The sequence below is a fragment of the Orbicella faveolata genome, unplaced genomic scaffold (assembly GCF_042242905.1).
Source record: "Orbicella faveolata isolate gen_17 unplaced genomic scaffold, um_ofav_v1 contig_12, whole genome shotgun sequence".
Taxonomy (NCBI): Eukaryota; Metazoa; Cnidaria; class Anthozoa; order Scleractinia; family Merulinidae; genus Orbicella; species Orbicella faveolata.
In genome coordinates this window covers 19,132,917-19,148,707 of record NW_028301539.1, presented here as the reverse complement: position 1 = coordinate 19,148,707, position 15,791 = coordinate 19,132,917, and the positions used below count along the sequence as shown (strand labels likewise).

Here is a 15,791-nt window from a genome sequence, read left to right as displayed (position 1 = left end):
TGTATCACAGGGACTGGGAACTACCAAATTCACGAATTTGATTGGCTGAAATCGATATTGAAAGCGGTTTAGATTTTCCCATCTAGACCGGTAATGTTTTGCAGTGAAACTGAGTTACTAAAATGCAAAATGTCAGTTAGTACAAACCAGTTACATTAAACGGATTAAATTGCTCTTGTCTGCGCCATATAATAAACATCTTATTAACCGAGCTTAGTCGGTCTGTATGGGAGAATCTTGACCTCGGTCTGTGCTCACGACCTCGGTCAAGATTCTCCCATACAGACCTCCTGCTCGCTTAATAAGAGCTAAATAATTATGGGTATTCAATAACAAGACAAGGGAATGGACGTCAACATAATCATCCTCAATCTTAGGCACTGTAAGGAGCAATTTATGAATTTGTCTTTTAAACAGCCTTTTCGTACGTTTACCCCAATCAGAATGTAAACAATTACATAATCTTGTATCAAAACTATAAAAAGACTGAATTTATGTTCAATCTCGCTGCGTTAACATATAATAAATTCTCTGCAGCAGAGAATCATGTATTATATAGATGAACGTTAGATGAAAGAGTAAACTAGTTCACAATTGCAAATATCACTCGGTGCAGATTTGGTGGATACTTCTTGCATTATGGTAGAAACCGTTTCAAAATAAAGCATATTGACAGGTAAGATATTCGAAGAGACAAAAAGGGATAGCATGAGATCTATAGCTAGAAAAGAACATTAGACAAATAAGGGTATTTAATGGGACATGATGTGTTAATGTAGCAATTATGCCAACTATTTTGCTAAGCTTCGAAGCAACGTGATACAAGAATAAGAAATTTCTGTATGTTTCATCTCGAGTAAATCGCAAAAACATTTCAAATTATACGTTTTGAATCATAATAAAAAAATAAACATACAGAGTTAAACACTATTTTGATGACAGTGCTTCAAATAATACCAAAATGGGTCTTGAAGTTATGTTTTGAAGCCTTGAAAGTTTTATCGGTTTTCTTTTTCGTGATTTCAAAAACGAATCTTTTTCCTAATGTCACTCCCATTATAATTTTCGGGTAATTTCGATATTTAGTGCTTTTTCAAAAGTCTTGTAAATTAATTCGACTTTCTGAGTCTCTATGAGGGGTTCAAATTTCGGGGAGAAAGTAAATTCTGAAAAGTCTTGCAGTTCGCTCCTCTCCTTTATATTTCAAGGAGAAACAATAGCAATAAAAAAAAAAAAAAAAAAAAAAAAAAAAAACCAGCTGTCAGGTTTGAAACTGTAATGCTTCTTAATTGTTTGATATTTTTTGTTTCCTTACCTTTGAACAAATAGGTACGGAAATACATTGAACTTTTCATAAATCTGCCGCTAGTTTAATTAAAAGCTCTATGTTATGAAAATTTCATATAAAGGTCTCTCAGTGTGTGAGTCTGAAATTAATCTGAGTGCAGAATATTAACCTTCTTTTGAGCTTTGTTCATGACGGAAATTAGAAAACTCTGTGAAATAAAGATATCAATCTATTAGGATATTTCAAATGTAGTGTGTGATTGGCAAAGTAAAATCAGATAACAAAAATCAAACGAGCGAGCTAATTTCACCACAAAACCGAAGATCTTTAATCGTCTTACACTGGAATATAATTACAAACAGGTTTAAAATAAAATTTAAACAAGGATAACTGTTCTACCCATCATGCCAGTCCAAACCCTGACATCCGCATCTCACATTGCTTTTTTTAAAATGTAAAATTTGGTTTTCTACATGCAATTTCTAACTATTTAAATTCTCTTGACTGCATGCCGTCGTGTGACTCATGCTGTATTGATTTTTTTGAGAAGAAATAAGACACTTATTGGTCTTCAACGGCTGTTCTGAAAGTGTATGACAAGTATTACAATTTCAAATGATTACGATTCGTCTCGTCTTTTTTACAACGTACGTTGCTTGCAATGCTTGCTACACTATGTCTAATATCCTTTATCCGCCAATAGTAGAGCAAGGGATTCACAAACGAGGAAAAAAACACTATAGCACCGCAAACATTGAAGGCCGCTGACGATAATTTAGTCCCAAAAATGTCCAAAATGTTGATTACTAAAAGGCAACACACGTAGGGAACGTAACTCAGTAAAAATAACGCAAGAATATACAAAATTGTGAATACAGACTTTTTGTATTTTTCGATGTCAATGGCGTTTTCATTATTTTGTATTTGATTTTGATGGTGACGTATGATGTAATAAACTTTGTAATACGCGAACGCTGTAAGAACAAAGCAAAGTGTTGTGCACAACACGAAGATAACTATCACTGTTTTGAAGTTTCTGTTCGTATAATGCCAACCGTACATGTGTACAGCATCAAGCACAATTAGAAGAAGTGCAGACGCGGTATAAAGCATAACGACTCGACGCACTGTAAGGAGAGATCTTCGACTCATATGCAGCCATCTTTCTACAGCTGTTATTGTCATGACGATGACTGTTAAAGAAGAAAAATAGTATCCCACGCTTTGTGTGATAACACCAGCAATGCAGATCAGTTTTCTCCAGCCTGCTAATTCAGCCAATTTGTACACAACATAAAATGGTTGACTTAACAACCCACTGCAAAAGTCAGTGAAGGACAAACCAGCAAGGAGAACATAGGAAGGCGTCCTGAGAGACGGGTTCTTCCAAATTGCTGCCAAAATCAAAGCATTTCCTGCCACTGTCATGGGTACCATAAGTGAGGTGAAAACACAGGCTGTAAGAGTTACCTGATAGTACACTGAGGTACTTCTACTGCTGTTTGAAATAAGTAGAAAGGAACACCAACTGTCCGGCAAGCGAGAAGAATTGAAGGACATTGCTTACTCGAAAATCTGGAACGGTTTCACGGCAAAGGACTGGTGCATACTGGGATTTGGCCTCCTGCCAGTTGATTCGTGATCTCATTACGAATTAACAAATGTTCTAATTAATTTTGTCGTGGGCAAAACGATTAGACCGAGGAAATCAGGTTGGACATATTCGTACCAAAACAGGTTAGTCATGTCCCAAAACAGGTTTGTCATGTCCCAAAACAGGTTAGCCATGTCCCCACTCTGCCCTGTCAAGGGAGGACGCCGTAACTTTGGAAGATGGAAAGGTATTTTCTGACACCAAGATTACAATATTCCTACAGAAAAAAGTTCTTTACATGGGTGCCGTGCATGGTCTTGAAATGATATAAGATATTCAACACAAACGAACAAGAAGACGTCCGCTCGCAGGCCAAAGAAAGAATGAATGACGTGGAATTATTGTAACTTATTGAAAAAAGTTTTATCAGAAATTTCGCTTTTAATTCTCATTAAATTTTGGACACTAAAGGTAAAATTCAATTGCAAATTAAAGGATTTTTAAAATTCTGGGCCAAAGATTCAAGCTTAATAAAACTAGCTATCCCAAGTGTAATTGAAGGTTATAAAAGTAGGTTACATACAGCTGTTTCTTAATAAACCTGGATGGGTGAAATCGTTTTTCAGCTTTAAAGTTCTCGCCTATTACGTCGAGATAAAGATCTTAATTTACCCGGCTTTAGCATTCAGAGCGAGAGTGCTTTTACATGCCAAGTTCTTTTAATATTCAGAGGTGATATTTCTGTAGGTAACGCTAACTAAATGAGAAACATATTGTAAACAAAGATTTTCCTGTACGAGTACGATTTCTACAGCTTTTATAATTAGATTCGTAAGGTGGGACTGGCGATAAATTACGCTCTAAAATAACTTAAGGTTGCCCAGATTTCTCATAGTTACGAGGTTTTGTTGTGGATGAATGCACTCTCCTTTATGATTTATAGCTGCTAAATTCCAAAAACTTTCCTTTCCTTTTCGTTTATTGATTTAAATTAAGGAGAAATCGATTGTTTTTACACATCTTACAAGTTTTACATTATTGAAAATATCATGATTCCTTGGTCTCCGCTTTTCTTTACAACTTAAGTTCCTCACGATACTTCTCACACTATCTCTGATTTCCTTTATCCCACAGTAATAAACCAAGGGATTGAAAAACGACGAAGACAACACAATGACCGCGCATTGTAGACCGTCATGGCCTATATTACTCTTCGGTTATCCTGCATGGCGAGGAAGACTAACATGCAGCACTGATAAGGAGTGTAACTTAGTACAAAAATTGCAAAAATATACAAGATTGCGAAGATAGACTTTTTGTCTTTTGCGATGTCCACGGCATTTTCGTTTGTTTGCACTAGACACTGATGACGACGAATGATTCGGAAAACTTTAAAATAAGGAAAAGCCGTAACAACCGCACAAACCCCTGCCCCCAACAAGAAGACAACTTTCATTACCTTATAAATCTCCTCACGGTTATTTTCCTCTCCATACATGCGAGCAGCTACGCCGAAAGCTGCAAAAACTATACAAGTAACATAAATAGTAACGAACCGACGCACTGTTAGAAAAGATCTTCGACTCATATGCAGCCATCTTTCTACAGCCATTATTGTCATTACAACGAAAGTTAAGGAGGGAGGAAATAAAGTCCAACACATTTTCTGCTACTGTTCCAGTAATGCAGACCATCTTTATGTTCCCTGTTGTGTCTGCCAAATTGTACACAGCATAAAATGGCTGACTTAGTAATCCAGTGCAAAAAGCAGTGAAGGCCAAACCAGCTAAAATGAACGCATTTGTTATCATTGTCATAGGTGCCAGTAGCGAGGCGACAACACAGGCTGTAAGAGTTACCTGATAGTAAGATGAAAGGGCATTGAAAAGTCTTAAATTTACAGCACGAGGAGTCTAGCCACTGAGAAGAACGTCCGTGGGACTGACTTCGTTATGCTGTTGTGGAACTAATATAAGGGCGCTCGCGCACGCACGAATACTGCTGAGTTACCCAATTGAAAAAGATCGATGTTTACGACTTCAGCACTGGAAACCACTCGAATGTTACACAACGCAAGCTTTCCGCAAGTTTTTTGTTTGGTGAAAATTCGTTTCCAAGAAGAATTTTGAATGACCCGAAGACAATGTCACGGTAGTCAGCCCCGTGAAGTGTTCAGTGAAGCAAACGATTATTGAAGCGTATAACTCTCCAGAAGCGAGTTCTTGCTCCCAGAAGAAACTTCGGCGAGCTTCCAATCTCTCCTTGAAATAACATCGTCTCTTCCCGACCACCCTCAAAACCACTTCTTCTTGCTCTTCCCGCACGAGGCCACGGCAAATACTGTAGGAAATCCGAGCGAAAGATTCCCAGCCCGGAAAGTCACCGAGTCGACGTATCATTGGGTAAAATGGTTAATCATAACAAATATTAACTGGAAAAAGCGGAAATTTACAAACAGCAAAGCTTGCTTGCACAGCAATGGTCCGTTGCAAAACATAAACAAGAAATCAAAAGTCATCGGAAGCGTCAGGATCCGAGTAATAACTGTCATAACTGGAAGCGCAGACGGCTGCAGACTCTTTTTACCGATTACCGCGATCGAAAATTTATGAAAACCGCAAACCGCTTAGTGTTATTAAACCGCAATACCGCAGGTTACAATAAAGATTTCCGCAAAACCGCACCAAAAATAACGCAAAACCGCATCACCGCAAACCCTTACGCCCCCCTCTTGTTGAGTAAACAAAAGGAAACTCAAAGAAAAGCAAGTTCCAAATGACAATTAAAATACTTTGAGTGGCAGTAATTAATTCGAAATAAATATTTAAAGTTAGAATTCTACCAAAACAGTTACTTAGATCGCTCTCGATTACTAAATAGATGATGATGATGATGTTTACTACGAGATGATACTTGCCTGCCAAAAATCAGAAGGAATCATACTACATACAAATTGACTCAAAAAGTATAACGAGCTTGTAAAGTTTAGTACCGAATTGGGTTGATTTTTAGCTCCTTCGGTGAAAGTTGCAAAATTTCTGAATGGCTTGAAAAGCGCTGCTGAGCGCATACCCACTTCACAAAAAAAGTATCGATAATACTCAAGAACAAATTACATGCCATACTCTTTTAGTACTCAGAGTTGATATTTTCGTGGCTAATGCTAGTGTGGGAAATATTTAAACAAAGATTTCCCTATAGGGTCGCGATTGCTACGGCTTGAATTAGATTCGTGGCGTTTTAAATGCGACGTATAACATGGGACTGGAAATACGTTACGCCCTAAAAGAACTTAGGTGGGCCAAAGTTACGATATTTACCAAAAATGCACTTTCCCTTCTAATCAACGGATAATTTTTCAGAACTGTCCTTCCTTTTTCTGATACTGATTTTCTCGAGAAATTACATGATGGAGTTTACACAACCATTATTTTTATACATCTCGCAAGTTTTACATTATTGAAAATGTCACGATTCCTCAGTCTTCGCTTTTTTTACAGCGTAAGTTCCTCACGATACTTCTTACACTATCTCTGATTTCCTTTATCCTCCAGTAGTAAAGCAAGGGATTGAAAAACGATGAAGAAAACGCAATGGCCGCGCAAGCATTGAAGGCCGTCATGCTGCATGGCGAGGAAGACTAACATGCAACACAGATAAGGAATGTAACTTAGAATAAAAATTGCAAAAATATACAAGATTGTAAAGATAGACTTTTTGTATTTTGCGATATCTATGGCATTTTCGTTTGTTTGCAGAAGACACTGAGCCTACGTAAGATTCGAAAAACTTTAAAATAAAAAAAAGCCGTGGCAATCACACCAACCGTTAGTCCCCATAACTGGACAACTCTCGTGAGAGTAAATATTGCAGGGCTCATTTCCCGCTCATATATGCGAACAGCCATAGTGATAAAAAGAAAGGCTGCTAAGGTGATATGAAAAATAACGAGTCGACGCACCGTAACATGAAGAGATCTTCGACTCATATGCAGCCATCTTTCTACGGCTATTGTAACAATGACGACAAATTTTAAGGAAGCAAGATAAAATGCAGCAATTTCTGTGACTGCTCCAGTCAAACAGAACATCTTTATGTTTCCTGTTATGTCTGCCAATTTGAACACAACATAAAATGGTTGACTCAGTAACCCAGTGCAGAAGTCTGTGAAGGACAATCCAGCAAAAAGAACATCCGACGGAGTCCTGAGAGACTTTTTTTTCTTAATTCCTTCCAAAATGAAGGCATTTGCTACAACTGCCATCGGTGTCAGAAGTGAGATGACAGCACAGGTTGTAAGAGTTACCTGATAGTAAGGTGAAGTGTTTCTACTAACTTTGAAAAACTTCAGGTTAAAGCACCAGACCTCTACCAACGGAGAAGAATTAACAGACATTTCCAAATAGCTTCACGAAGGAAATGTGAACTACGTTCTAGAAAAAACGCTTCTATCGTAGCTCGAAAGATATGCAGCTTTAATTAAACTAGACGGGATTCCCAAAAGATATAAAGATGTTTTGATGTTAAAAATGTTCGGTGTGTAGTCAGGCATGTTAAAAATTTGGAATTAAATGGTTGTCACTGGCTAAAAATATGGTTATCGGACGTTTCGGCCACTACTGTTGCCTTCTTCAGCAAAAGATGGAAAATGCAAATGTTAAACGGCGTCCTGCTAGAATATGTAATAGATGTGTGATAAAACTAAATGAGCAATAGTCTCTAGAGTATTCTTAATGAGTGTAAAAATTCTTAATGCCATTGTACACGTTCGGTAGCGCTATGTGTTCGTTTATAGCGTTCCTATTTCGCACGGAATGCCAAGCTTCAAGAATTAGTCTTTGTTTCCATACTGATGATCTGTCGACAATTTCAACGTTCTCCAAATCTATTTGGTGACCGTTGAGCATATGGTGTTTGGCCAATAAAGAGTTTTTGTCCAATGTTGCTATAGCCCTTGCGTGTTCTTTCATACGTGTTTTTAACGCGCGTGATGACTGACCAACATAAACACAGTCACAATCTTTACGTTTGATCTTGTAAACAATGCCTCTGGAAGCCTCTTTCTCGATCTTGTCTTTAGGTTTTTTTTGAGTATGTTGGAGATGGTACGAATAGGTTTATGGGCGACCTTGATATTGAAACCTCGAAGAACGTTTGCGACTCTTTCGGAAAAACCTTTGGCGTAGGGTAGGATGACAAAACCACGATGGTCGGTATCATTCGTTTCTTGTTGTCTACTCTTACATTCCAAATGTTTTGATGTGTATTCAAGTTTGCTCCTTGGGCTTCCAAACCAATTTTAAATATTTAGCTCCGAGAGTCCAAAATGAGTAATTTGATAGTGTGTTCTTTTATAAATGGATGTTTTCATAAGAATGAATTCTTTTGACAGTAAGCAAACAAACGTTTAATGACTGAAAAGAGTAGCCTTTGTCTTTTAGTTTAAAGCCTGACAGCTGTTTCTTCCGTTATCATTGATTTCTACCCAAAGAAAACGAGCATTGTCAATAACAGCTTTGCAAGAAATTAAAATTACAATTTTTTCCTGACAATTTAGCTCTCTCAGGAAAACAAAAGATGCTCAATAATTAAACGAGCTTACCGAAACAAATCGATGATGCTGAGCTGATTAAATTAAAACAAACTCTCCCAAGAAGTTGTGTCACTTAAGATGGTGGTCTGTGATGTTCAGTTCAGCCTGATTAAAACAGTTCAGTTGGTAAACTAATCCACGCCGAATTAAAAATACACCAGCCTAGAATCGAATCAGTATCACCTGATAGCGTTTACAAAATAGACATGTAAAGTGGGAATGTTGAACTCAGCAAGGATCATGAAATCGCTGAAAAGGAACTAGAAACGTCCTATCCAGTGGCTGTTCCTTGTAGTTAAGTTCGCGATTTAGCAGTAAGCAATGTCCTCCAATTCATCACGTTTAAAGGACAGCTGGTGTTCCTTTCTAGCTTTTCCAAACGGCAGTGAAAGAACCTCAATTTACTATACGGTAACTCTTACAACCTGTGTTGTCACCTCCCTTCTGGCACCGATGGCAATTGTAGCAAATACTCTCATTTTGGCGGCAATTTGGAAGAACCCGTCGCTCAGGACTCCATCTTATGTTCTTCTTGCTGGTTTGTCCTTTACTGACTTTTGCACTGGGCTACTAACTCAACCATTTTATGTTGTGTACAAACTGGGAGACTTATCAGGAAACATTGAAATGTTCTGCATTGGTGGTGTTGTCTCGGAAAGCGCCGGATACTATTTTTCCTCTCTAACAGGCACCATGATGACAATAATAGCTGTAGAAAGATGGCTGCATATGAGCAGAAGATCTCTTCTTACAGTGCGTCGAGTCGTTACTCTTTACATCACTTGTTTATTTGCGTTACTGGTTTTTTTCGCTGGTCATATTTACAATTGGTCTTATACGAATGAGTTCTTCAGTCCGTTTATTCTCCTTCTCCTTTTGGGGGCAGTATTTAACTTTAGTTTAACTTTGTTTGCTTATTTCAAAGTTTTTCAGATTATACGTCAGCATCAAAGTCAAGTTCAAACAAATCAAAACTCCATTGACATTAAAAAATACAAAAAGTCTGTATTCACAATTTTATATATTCTAGCTATATTTTTACTGAGTTATGCTCCCTACCTGGTTTGCGTTCTAGTAGTAAGCGTTATGGATCTGGGAAGAGTATCATGGAATGGTATATTCAATGCTTGCGCTACTATAGTACTTTCTTCCTCGGTATTAAATCCCTTGCTCTACTTTTGGAGGATAAAGGAAATTAGGAACAGTGTAAGGGCTATTGTAAGGAACTTATGCTGTAAAAAGTGCGCGCAGGAATGATAATAATTCCCAGTACAGTGACACATTAACGGAACAAAATGTGGATGACGAATGGTGACTACGAGTCACACAGTTAAGAAGAAAGTAAATAAAATAAAGGGACCGTTTTCATCAAAGTGGGTTTCTCAGAACCTATTATGCTTTTCTTAAATAGTGCTGATCTAATTTTAACAAGAACCATAATTTCTCAAAATTGTAGATCCACAGTTGGAAAACACAATCATGCTCTCGTTATCTTTCCGCTTATCTTTATCCCTAAAAATACAAAAAACAGAACATATCGTTGAGCAGAAAGAGCATACCATATAATGCAATTTGACAGTAATCGCAAAACCAATGCAAGCATTATGCTATTAGTTACATGTAAGGATTAAAATTGAACGCTCCCAAATTGTTTTGTAATGTTTATGGTGATCTTTTTCTTCGGTCTGGTTAATAAATATCTATATCTATTAAAACAGTGCAATTGGCACACCTGCCCTATACTAACTACAAAAAGTAGAGGAATTGCAGAATTTTTAAAATATTAAAAGCGTTATACTTTTTGAAATATCTAAATATCATGTGATGTTAAAAGATAAAATATTGTGCTCACGCAATGGGCAGGACACGGAATTTCCTTGAATAAAATGCAATTAGTACAAGTATTGTTTCAGCGGTTGGATTTCTGAAGACCTATTGTATATTACTTGTAAAAGAAATATTTCACAAGAACCTTTTAAAGAATCCTATAGATATACATTTTTAAAACAAGCAACGGCTCTGGTAATTGCATTAAGCATGTTTTGTAAAATATGTAATTAAATCCAATTTGATGATAAATGCCACAAAAAGCCCATTCATATTATGCCACAAGGCCGATCTAATGAATAAAATTGAACTCCTCGGGGAGTTTTGGGATATTTTTGAGGTCTGTATGACTTTGGACAATGTGCGCAGTTTAGTTGGCGTAAGGACCAATGTTGAGTAAAAAGTATACAGACTCATATTTCACAAATGAGTTTTACATCATAAGCGGTTTTTGAGGTTTGGCAAGAAAGGGCGGGATTAAGGGATTCAATAAAGATCAAGATAACAAATAAAATTTCAGAGTGAGCAATGGCTTCCAATTCCTCTCGTTGCCGGACAACTGGTGTTCCATTCTACTTACTTCAAACAGCAACATAAGCATATCGGTTTACTATCAGGTAGCTCAGATTACAACCTGTGTTGTCACCTCACTTCTGGCACCGATGACAGTTGCAGGGAATGCGTTCATTTTAGCGGCTATTTGGAAGAACCCGTCTCTCAGCACTCCATCCCGTCTCCACGTTCTTCTTGCTGGCTTGGCCTTCAATGACTTTTGCACTGGATTCCTTCCTCAACCATTTTATGTTGTGTACAGACTCGGGGACTTCTTAAGGAGCATTAAGATGTTTTGCATTGGTGGTGTTATCATACAAATCTCTGGATACTATTTTTCTTCCCTAACAGTCGTCGTCATGGCAATAACAGCTGTAGAAAGATGGCCGCATATGAGCCGAAGATCTCTTCTTACAGTGCGTCGAGTCGTTATTCTTTATATCACGCCTGCAGTTTTGCTCTTTGTGTTTGTCGTTTGTTACATGCACACCTTGTATTATATTGGCGAGATTTCAAGTCCATTTACTGTTATTTTAGTTCTTGGGGCAGCATTCTATTTTAGTGTAACTGCCTTCGCTTATTACAAAGATCAGAATCAAGTGCAAACAAACGAAAACGCCATTGACATCCAAAGGTACAAAAATTCTGTATTCATAATTATGTATATTCGTGCAACTTCTCTACTGAGTTACGTTCCCTTTGTGTGTTGTGTTGCTGTAGTGAGGGATGCGGAACTTGGGAAATTACGCATAGTGTAAGGGCTACGTTAGGAAGTTATGAAGCTTAAAAAATACGACGAGGAATGATAATAATTCCAAATATTGTAAACAATGTTATGAAAAGAAACAATAGCTGAGGAATGATGAATCACACAGTCACGAGAATAAATCAACTAACCAATAAATAGAAAACATGCTTGCTTCTATCGAGTTATAGAAACACGAGCAAAAATTCCTTCTAGTATAATAATGCAAATATATGCTGCAAAAAATTGTTTTCTTATTGCTCCGAAGTGTTGCAGAAACATTTTCATATATATTTCCGCAAAATTTAATTCCCTTGTGATCTCCCTGAAACTGCTTGTTGTACAGCGTGAAATAATAATGTTGTGATGGTTAAAGTCAAGTATCATGGACGATTTTGGAACTGAATCATCTACGGTGACCTGAAAGCTTACGTGGCAGAGGTTTTGAGGAGCGAGGGAACATCAGCATTTATTTCAAGGGTTTAATTAATTTTATATTTATTTAGTTTTCCTGTACTGATCACACATTATGAACTAAACACATTGATGAACTTCAATTATAAACGAAACAAGAGAGCTGTAGAACGTTCCATTTACCTAACACGCCGCATTTAATTAAAGGCAGGGGTGATTCCAGACTAAGTGTTTGTTTTCACCGAAGTGGGTTTTTCACAATCTATTGTGTTTCACACTTAAATATTACGAAATAATTTTAACATAAACTATTCTTATAATTGTAGATCCACAGTTTAAAACCCAGTCCTGCTCTCATAATCTTTTCAGTTATTTATATTAGGAAAAAAACCTAGAACATGTCACTGAATATCGTCTCGAACAGAATGGGAATCCATACTTAGCTCACGTGCAGAGACTTTTAATTGAAAGCTCCTTTGTAATACAATTTGACGATGAATGCGAAGTCAGTTTTAGTATTATACCGTTAGTTACATGTTATGATCAAAATTGAACTCTCCTAAAGTGTTGTATGCTATCTTTCTTCGGCCTGGTTAGATATCTGTCTCTAAACAGTGCAATTGAAACACCTGCCTTACACTAACTGCACATGAAATTGGTAAATTTCGAGATTTTTGAAATATCTTGATATTAGATATAACCAGTATTGGCTCACAACCGGAATGACCTAAAAACAGAACAAATTAGGGAATCAGTCAGCAATTAAACATCACAAAAACACCAGGATGAGCCAAATAATTGCAATAAGTGCAATGTAAAATGTATGTTCGTTTCAGCAATTGGATTTTCTTCAGACCTATTACATGTATATATAACTTTACAGAAAATATTAGGCAAGAACCATACACAGTATTCTGGATGTCAATGTTTAAAACCAAGAAATTCTCATTGTTTTCATTTGTATTGGAAAGAAGACCAGAATTGACTGGAGGAGATAAAAAAATTATAATGTCCTATGCATCAAACCAGCTTAGAAAAAAAATTAATTAAATCTTCTTTAGTGATCTAGTTTGACGACAAATCAGTCCCAAAAAGTCAAATAATGTTATGTCTCACGGCTGATGTAATATACAATATCGAATCCCGAAGGGAGTTTAGTGATATTTGGGGAGTTTGTATGATTTCGAACAATGTAAACAGCTTAGTTGGCATAAGGACCAAGCAAAATGAAAAAAACACAGATTTTTACATTTCGCAATCAAGTGTAACACTATAAGAGGTTTTTAAGGATTGAGCACCAAAAGGTAGGATTTAGGAAATCAACAAAGATCACGATAGCGCATGCATGGAAAAGCCACATCCTTTGCCGTGAAGCTCTTCAAAATATTGGAGTGAGCGATGGCCTTCAATTCAAGTCGCTGGTGCTCCTTTCTAATTGTTTCTAATAGTAAAAGTAACTCAGTTTACTATCAGGTAACACTCACATGCTGTGTTGTTATCTTGCTTCTGGCACCGATGGCAGTTGCTGGAAATGCTTTCATTTTAGCAGCAATTTGGAAGAACCCATTTCTCAGGACTCCATTCTATGTTCTTCTTGCTAATTTGGCGTTCACGGACTTCTGCACTGGGTTTCTGAGTCAACCATTGCATGTTGTGAACAGACTGGGGGACTTATCAGGAAATACTAAAATGTTTTGCATTGCTGGTGTTGTAGCACAGGTCGTTGGATACTATTTTTCCTCACTAACAGTCATCGTCATGTCAATAATGGCTGTAGAAAGATGGCTGCATATGAGTCGAAGATCTCTTCTTACAGCGCGCCGAGTCATCATTCTCTATATCACGTTTGCAATTTCGCTAATTGTGTTTTTGGCTTGTAACATGTACAGCTGGTATCATACAAACGAATATTTCAGTGCATTTACCGTCGTTTTCGTACTGGGGGCAGCACTTTGTTTTTCTATCACTGTCTTCGCTTATTTCAAGATTTATCGAATCATACGTCGCCATCAAAATCAGGTGCAAAATTATGAAAATGCCATCGACATCAAAAAATACAAAAAGTCTGTCTTCACAATACTGTATATTCTTGCAATATATCTACTGAGTTACGTCCCCTTCGTGTGTTGTATCGTTGTAGTGAACGTTGTGGATCTTGGAAGTGAATCATGGAATGTCGCAGTCGATGCTTGTACTGTCATAGTGTTTTCTTCGTTATTTTCCAATCCGTTGCTCTACTATTGGAGGATAAAGGAAATTCGGCACAGTGTAAGGGCCATCTTTAGGAAGTTGTGCTGTAAAAAATACGAAGAGGAAGAATAATAATTCTTCATATTGAAACAATGGTAAGAAACTAGTGACACAATCTCAGATAGAGCACTGTATAGTTCCGTCACAGTGGTGACAACGCAGATCCTCATCCCTTCCGTTCACAAGCTTGTATAGATCAGCTTGTTAATTTCAGAACTAAGTACCATATGAAAGTCGGTTTTCGAGAAAATGGCCGTGGAAGATTAAGAACGAAAAAACAACGTGCAAACATAAACAGGGAACTTACAGTCCAAAATTTAGCAGAATTCCAGCTTCGTTTGTAATCGATGAAATCATGACATGTGCAGTGGAACCCCGCTCTACCGACACTCGACAGTTTTGTTTGTCCTGACAAAAAGCTCATATGTTTTCTGTTATTTTAACCAATTTTAAAATATGGAGATACTGGTAAATACAGACAAAGGGCATTATTCTGTGGACCGAGTGACCTACTTCCATACAAAGTTCAGTAGCCTCGCTTTACGGACGCTTGCGATCTGCACAGGATAAATTTGTAAATATTTCTGCAGTTTAGTTTCACTAGTGTTATTTCAATCACGGACTGTTTCGTGGATTTCGAATCTGAAAGAGACAATTAATTTAAGCGCGAGACCGGCACGAAGTTTCTTTAGTTTGAACTTAAACTTCAAGTCAACTTTGTATTTGCATGTACAGAGGAAGTATATACAGATATCAACAAGTACTTATTCAAATGCTGCGATTTAAGTGGCAGACCGACAGCACACTGTCAGCTTTTAGTGTGCTATGGCTAGAAAAATAACTCGTAACAAAAAAAGTAAACGTCTGTGAACAGACTAAGTGCGCGCCGATTGACTGATTTTTGACAAATCGCTCAACGTCGCGCAAGGTTTCTTGGAGGCGTCATTCAAAATCCTAAGCAATGCAAACAGTCTCCTCTTTCCTTTTCCTTTCCTAATTTCTTTCCCCGCAATGAGCCTGTTCGACTGTGATTCACTAAACACGAAGGCGCACTATATATAAGGAAGTCTTCCCTGGGAAAACCAAGGCTCATTTGTCAGTCACCGTTAACGTACGCTAGTCAAATTCAAAATGGCGGGTGATTTGAATACACGAAAGGCAAGCTGTAAGTGAATTAAAGAGACTTTGCTGTCTCTATACTTGTCTCTATTTCAAGGAGTCATGTCTCCAAGAGGATTATAAACTGATATTGTCCCACTGTTCGCAATGTCTAGGCGAATAATTGTGTTCTACAGTTGGATCCTGCTAATTCGGTGAATGAATGAAACTTAAATTGATGAAACTTTATTGTACACTCCCAAAGATGGGTTTTTCAGTGAGCGATACAAATACAATAAAAATACAATAAAAATATAATAAAAACACAAGAAAATACAAGAAAAATAAAATAAATTAGAAAGTGTTACACTATTCTTGCTTCAAAAACTCGTCAAGCATCTTTGCTTTAAGATTTTTCTTTAAGTTCATT

The 15,791-nt window shown here is 37.2% G+C and overlaps 3 protein-coding genes and 3 pseudogenes across 3 annotated transcripts; 3 read left to right on the top strand and 3 right to left on the bottom strand.

Annotated features, from left to right (window-relative positions):
• Window positions 1–1,607: 1,607 nt before the first annotated feature.
• On the bottom strand, window positions 1,608–2,881 carry LOC149116994 (adenosine receptor A2b-like). Its single transcript, XM_089279153.1, has one exon. It carries the CDS (start codon window positions 2,846–2,848, stop codon window positions 1,892–1,894), a length of 957 nt encoding a protein of 318 aa, XP_089135279.1. The 5' UTR covers window positions 2,849–2,881; the 3' UTR covers window positions 1,608–1,891.
• An 888-nt stretch (window positions 2,882–3,769) lies between these two features.
• LOC149116993 (uncharacterized) lies at window positions 3,770–5,281 on the bottom strand (annotated as a pseudogene).
• Window positions 5,282–6,339: 1,058 nt separating this feature from the next.
• On the bottom strand, window positions 6,340–8,270 carry LOC149116992 (uncharacterized; annotated as a pseudogene).
• A 329-nt stretch (window positions 8,271–8,599) lies between these two features.
• Window positions 8,600–10,008, top strand: LOC149116991 (melanocyte-stimulating hormone receptor-like). The gene has a single exon (XM_089279143.1). It carries the CDS (start codon window positions 8,797–8,799, stop codon window positions 9,730–9,732), a length of 936 nt encoding a protein of 311 aa, XP_089135269.1. The 5' UTR covers window positions 8,600–8,796; the 3' UTR covers window positions 9,733–10,008.
• A 712-nt stretch (window positions 10,009–10,720) lies between these two features.
• Window positions 10,721–12,062, top strand: LOC149116990 (uncharacterized; annotated as a pseudogene).
• Window positions 12,063–13,375: 1,313 nt separating this feature from the next.
• Window positions 13,376–14,335, top strand: LOC149116989 (G protein-coupled receptor 6-like). Its single transcript, XM_089280622.1, has one exon. It carries the CDS (start codon window positions 13,412–13,414, stop codon window positions 14,333–14,335), a length of 924 nt encoding a protein of 307 aa, XP_089136748.1. The 5' UTR covers window positions 13,376–13,411.
• The last annotated feature ends 1,456 nt before the right edge of the window (window positions 14,336–15,791 follow it).

Coding starts and splice junctions, on each gene's coding strand:
- LOC149116994 (XM_089279153.1), bottom strand. CDS start 2,848: ATGTCCTTCAATTCTTCTCGCTTGCCGGACAGTTGGTGTTCCTTTCTA.
- LOC149116991 (XM_089279143.1), top strand. CDS start 8,797: ATGTCCTCCAATTCATCACGTTTAAAGGACAGCTGGTGTTCCTTTCTA.
- LOC149116989 (XM_089280622.1), top strand. CDS start 13,412: ATGGCCTTCAATTCAAGTCGCTGGTGCTCCTTTCTAATTGTTTCTAAT.